This window comes from Hibiscus syriacus, unplaced genomic scaffold, assembly GCF_006381635.1.
Source record: "Hibiscus syriacus cultivar Baekdansim isolate YM2019G1 unplaced genomic scaffold, ASM638163v2 tig00112127_pilon, whole genome shotgun sequence".
Classification (NCBI taxonomy): domain Eukaryota; kingdom Viridiplantae; phylum Streptophyta; class Magnoliopsida; order Malvales; family Malvaceae; genus Hibiscus; species Hibiscus syriacus.
The window spans coordinates 126,335-132,207 of NW_024063259.1; the positions used below are offsets into that span (position 1 = coordinate 126,335).

Here is a 5,873-nt window from a genome sequence, read left to right on the forward strand (position 1 = left end):
TCGAATATCAATTCAATCAGAATTTTATTATTAATATAAATATTTCCCTTATTTAATTAGATTATGATTAAACTAATAAAATATTTTATTAAATATTAGTGAATTCTAATTTGAGATTAAATAATATCTCATTTTCTTCATAATATAAAAATAATTTACTTTATTTGTATAATTTATATATATATATATATAATATGTATTAGATTTGGATATATAACCAACAAAATGAGAGATTATAATTTTAGCTTAAAAAATACAAGGGGAAAAACGAACGAACTTCGAAAAATAAAAATAAAAATAAAAACAGTGAGCAGCTAGAACTAAAACAGAGACTGAGACAGGTTTTTGTAATATATTTTGATTTGTTCATGTTTGATCTTTGTTTTCCTCGTATAATGTATGTAAATCTCTTGATTTGCTCAACTATTTCAATTATATTTTCCTCTCCTTCATTTTCAGGTATTTTTTCCTTTCTACCTTCCATTTGCCCCTCATACAGTCTTTAAAACTTGTTATTTTCCAATCAGATCTTCGATCTTTTCCATTTTCTTAGACTTCCCTCTCAAAATGAAGATCTGGTTTCTTTTCGTTTTGTGATTTAGGGTTTCATTTTCTCCTTGTTTTGCTTCTGGGGTACTGTTCTCTCCCCACTTCCTTGTATTTGAATTGGCTGAAGGAAAAATGTAGTTAAGAGTGTTCTATCCTACATTTAGTTGGACTGTTTAAGCTTGAAAATATCTACTTGCTGTTATAGATCTTTTGTTTTCAATCTAGTTTCAGTACCAAAAAAGTGGGAATTTACTTGTTTTGCTTTCTGATTTGGGCTCTCAATTTGGTTCTTTTGTGACAAGAAGCCATTTTTAATATTTAGCTGGACTGTCTAAGCTTGAAAATATCTACTTGTTTATGTGGATCTTTTCCTTTTATCTATTCTTAGTAAATTTAATTGTTCCCCCCCCCCCTTCTGGGTTCTCAATTTATTTGGTTTACATTGATTTTTTTTTCAATTTGTGATCTGAGTTTGTGTAGTTCTTCCACTTGGGCGAGTAATTGGAAATTTATCTTTTTGATGCTTTTAACGATGTCTTGTGCAACACGTGAGCTGTTTGACTTAGCTAACAATTCAAGAGGAGAATAAATTTGTCAATGGTATCTTAGGGAAAATGGATTGACAATTTCTGATTCTATTCTCTTGGTTTTAGATCCTCACTTTTGTTCTAAATGCTTGTGTGGATGAATTCTAGATAGTAGTACAGAACTACGATGCTCTGGTTCTCCATTTCTTTCTTTAAGTACGTGATTGACACATAGGTATGAGATATGACCTCTAAGAGTTCTCCGAATACATGGAAAAACTACGAAAACTTGACCATTCGAGTGCCGGACACATACCCATATCTGATGCTAAAACTGGAGACCGGGTAGCGTAGATATGGGATATCTTGTTTATGAAAGCAATTATGCTTAAATAGTTTTCTTAAGAGAATATGTGAACAACGTAGCCCAGTCATTCAAATCATTGTTGATAAAGTTTAGGCAGCAGAAGATATGGTTTAAGTACGTTAGTTCGTTTCCAGAGATTGTTATGGGAAAATTAAGAGCGACTATTAGCATGGGGTGCTCTGGGTTACAATTACTGCAAATTTGCATTCTTAATCAGAGAACTCTGGGTTGTATTATATGATTTTTGTTTGCAAAACTATTACCGAGGAATTTGATTTTTATATGCCGACTTCAGTACACTGGATGATCAAGTTGGTCTCAATCTTACTGTACTTTTTCATTGTTTTTCTTGTCAATGAATTTTGCTTCATTAGGATTCATGATTCATTGTTGTAATCAGTTTATGCTGCATCTATTTCACAGATCTGACATAAATTTGATTTATCTGTTACTGGTTTTTTGGTATTGCTGTAGTGTATGTATGTGAATTTCATTAGAATGGTATTAATCATATAGAAGAGCAATCCAAATACGTGCCTTTACAGCTGCTATATGTGTGTTCTATAAGTACCTGATCAATTAGGTCCGTATCCTTTGCTTCTTGGTTCTCGATCACATTGGAATATCTCTCTGTAATAATTAGAATTAAACTATTCATCTTATATCCAAGGTGCCTTTTTTCCTTTTTGTCAGGAGGACTTTGATTTACTTATCAACGGGCTACTGGAAGTGTTTCTCGCGAAATAACTTCTGCATTGTACGCAGGAAGCTTGATGGGTTCGAGATTCCCATCTCATCAGCTCAGCAATGGCCTTTACGTATCAGGCAGGCCAGAGCAACCTAAGGAAAGAACTCCCACCATGAGCTCAGTAGCAATGCCTTATACTGGTGGTGATATTAAAAAGTCGGGAGAGTTGGGGAAAATGTTTGATATACCTGTGGATGGCTCTAAGTCCCGGAAGTCTGGACCTATATGTGGTGCCCCTTCAAGGACTGGATCTTTCGGAGGCGCTGCTTCACACTCTGGACCCATCATGCTTAATGCAGCTCCTCGGGCAGGCTATTCCACCTCTGGTCCTGGACCTACAGGAGTCATGTCTGGTTCAGCTTCGTTAAAGAAGTCAAATTCCGGACCATTGAATAGACATGGGGATCCAGTGAAAACATCTGGCCCCCAATCTGGTGGACTAACATCTAGTGGACGCCAAAACTCTGGTCCTATCCCTGTTCTTCCTGCAACTGGTCTCATCACGTCTGGCCCTATCTCATCAGGCCCATTAAATTCATCCGGGGCTCCTAGAAAAGTATCTGGTCCTTTGGATTCAATGGGATCAATGAAAGTGCATGGCTCTGCTGTGAACATTCTTAACCACGACGATGATGAGTTTTCTTTTAAGAGGAACTTCCCGAAACCAATCTTATGGTCGTTGCTACTGCTTTTTGTGATGGGTTTCATTGCTGGTGGCTTTATTCTTGGAGCTGTTCACAATGCCATTATCCTCATAGTTGTGGTGATCCTTTTCGGTACTGTTGCTGCATTATTTGCTTGGAACTCATGTTGGGGAAGAAGAGCAATTATGGGTTTCATTGCTCATTATCCTGATGCTGAGCTCCGAAATGCAAAGAATGGGCAATTCGTGAAGATATCTGGGGTATGTGATAATGTTTTAATTTGGCAGCATAACTTACATAACATCTGGTGCTTCGATACTGTTTCCTTCAAGTGTTAATCATCCAGCTTTTATTCTTAATATCCAAATCTCAAGTCTCCAACTTTTGGGCTCATATCTTTCTGAGAATATTAAGGATACTGATTCCAAGGTTGCAGGCTGCTTTCTGCAGTTAGCACTTTAGTTTTGTTGATTTTTAGGTGAAGTATAATGTTAATGTTAGTCCTGCTATGTCGTTGGTTCAAATATTTCAACTAATTAATTACCATGAAATGGAATTTATTTGATCAAAATCCAGATTTATGTGCCTCGAATGTTCGGTTGTTTTTCTTGAAGGCTGTAACATGTGGAAACGTGCCTCTTGAATCATCCTTCCAGAAAGTTCCTAGATGTGTTTATACATCTACTAGTTTATACGAGTATCGTGGATGGGATTCCAAAGCTGCCAATCCTAAACATCGCCGGTTTACGTGGGGGCTTCGATTATCAGAAGTAAGTTATTGGAGTATTCATTTATCAATTAGATAAATACATTTCTGTTTACTGAATGGCTTTAGATCTATAATAAAGAAGGCCTGCCCTCATGTCGAAGCAGTTGAAGTCTATTTTGATATGATGCACATTCAAAGGTTTTGTGTCTATCTTTTTGATAGAGGCGTGCGGTTGACTTCTACATCTCCGATTTCCAGTCGGGTTTGAGAGCTTTGGTAAAAACGGGCTATGGAACAAGGGTGACTCCTTATGTGGATGACTCTATCGTCATTGATGTTAACCCTGCCCAAGAAACATTACCTCCGGATTTCATTAGGTGGCTTGGAGAAAGGAACCTTTCAAGTGATGACCGTGTAATGCGGATTAAAGAAGGGTAAATGTTCTCTCTGAGTGTCGTTTGTTGGATCTAATCTTTATTTGACCAAATCAGGCAAACTATGGCCAGCATCCGGATTATCTTTCCAGTTCTGATTTTGGAGTAAGCTGGTTCCGGGAAAATTCTGATAAAGTATTTTGACTTCAAAATTGACATATTCTTGTATTTGTAGGTACATCAAAGAAGGAAGCACAGTTAGTGTAATGGGAGTTGTTCAAAGAAACGACAGTGTGCTCATGATTGTCCCCCCATCCGAGCCAATAACAACAGGATGCCAGTGTGCAAAGTGCTTTTTCCCGGCCGGTCTCGAGGGGATTATAGTGAGATGCGAGGATACATCAAAGACCGATGTTATTCCGGTTTAGTAGTATACGCCTCGTGAACTTTCTAAGGTAACATCGTTAAACATTTATTCTTTGTTTATTTCTATGGCAACGACGCATACAAGAGACGATAGTGTGATGATTTAGGATGGGGTAGGTGATTGTCTTCTTGTTGTCATTTTAACTCGTTGTATAGCTCTTCGGTTTCTACGTTGTTCCCGATTTTTTTTATTTCTCTTTTAGTACCCGAATTTGACATCTTAGTCCAACACATATTCGGACATGAATACGGAATATGAACTTCCAAGGACCTTCCCAATACATTAAAAACATATCCCATATGGGATCCGTCTGAGTAAAATAGGCCAGGCTCGGGGGCCTTTTTTGGTTTGATGTTATTAGGGAGTTTTATGTGTGCCCAGTAGATTGCAATTTATGTAAAATAGGGAAAGAGAAATAGAGGCTATGTTATGCATTGTTTTATTCATATCACAAAGTTGGCATCTTCTTCGCTATTGTCTTTAATTCTTTTTCCCATGTTGGAAGTTCAATTTCTTCTTGATTTATTAATAGAATGCCTCAAGGATTGTGTATTTATTTTGTTTGTGTAAGTGATTATTGTGGCCTGCATTCTGATTGGCCTCATAATTCGGATTCAAATCCAAAAACTTAGCCAATGCACTTGATTGATTATGTACATGTAACAATAAGCAGTTTGAATTTGTCTAATCTGCATTGATTTTAAAATTATCTAAATTTAATTAGAATATAAAATGTATATATAATGAGAATTAAATGTAAAGTACATAAATGGTCTCCTGACTATTTGTATTATTTTGTTGAGTCTTTCGACTATTAAAATTTATAAAATGGTTTTCGATTATAAGATTTTTTTTTGTTTAGTACTCGACTATTAAAAGTTACAAAATGATCATATGACTATTCATATGTTTCAAACATGTCTTTTTCGTTAAAAAATTGATGACAATTTGAGTTGGACGTTAACTTGCTGGTTGAGATATAATATTATTTGATCACAAAATTTCAAACGATTATTATATATTACTCATTATATTAACGTCTAACTTAAACTTTTTGTCAAATTTTTAATAAAAAGATTAGTTTGAAACATAAAAATTGTCGAATAACTATTTTATAATTTTTAACAGTCAACGAATTCAACAAAACAATCGCCTATAATCAAATGATTATTTTATTACTTTTAATAATCGAGAGATTTAACTAAGTATCACCCTACAATTGAGGGACCATTTGTGTAATTTATTTTTGATTAAAAATGAGTTATATCATTGATAATTAACTTTGGGTGGTTTAATTGATAGAATTTTAGATTCAAGGTTCAAAATAAAATCATACCCATAATTTAATAACCTAGAAAGTAGTTTACCCTAAAAAAATATTACTATTAATATAAATTTTGGTTGGGCCGATCTAAATTCAAATCTTGACCCATACGGATCAGGCTTACGATTGGAGAGGATGGCCCAAGTCTTACAACTGTTATTATATTTGATCGGCTTAATATAAAAATAAATACATAAATTATAC

At 35.0% G+C, this 5,873-nt stretch overlaps 1 protein-coding gene across 3 annotated transcripts; it reads left to right on the forward strand.

Moving 5' to 3' along the window:
* Positions 1-260: 260 nt before the first annotated feature.
* On the forward strand, positions 261-4,817 carry LOC120174897 (uncharacterized membrane protein At1g16860-like). Of its 3 annotated transcripts, none has more exons than XM_039181619.1 (5): positions 261-459; positions 2,140-3,095; positions 3,450-3,605; positions 3,767-3,978; positions 4,154-4,817. In XM_039181619.1, exons 2-5 carry the CDS (start codon positions 2,217-2,219, stop codon positions 4,344-4,346), a joined length of 1,440 nt encoding a protein of 479 aa, XP_039037550.1. In that variant the 5' UTR covers positions 261-459; positions 2,140-2,216; the 3' UTR covers positions 4,347-4,817. The 3 variants fall into 3 exon arrangements, with proteins under 3 accessions (XP_039037550.1, XP_039037551.1, XP_039037552.1); XM_039181620.1 differs by having other exon boundaries at positions 261-448; positions 2,132-3,095; XM_039181621.1 differs by lacking the exon at positions 3,450-3,605.
* The last annotated feature ends 1,056 nt before the right edge of the window (positions 4,818-5,873 follow it).

Coding starts and splice junctions, on each gene's coding strand:
- LOC120174897 (XM_039181619.1), top strand. CDS start 2,217: ATGGGTTCGAGATTCCCATCTCATCAGCTCAGCAATGGCCTTTACGTA. Junction 3,096..3,449: donor AATTCGTGAAGATATCTGGG/GTATGTGATAAT, acceptor TTTTTCTTGAAG/GCTGTAACATGTGGAAACGT. Junction 3,979..4,153: donor GTAATGCGGATTAAAGAAGG/GTAAATGTTCTC, acceptor TTGTATTTGTAG/GTACATCAAAGAAGGAAGCA.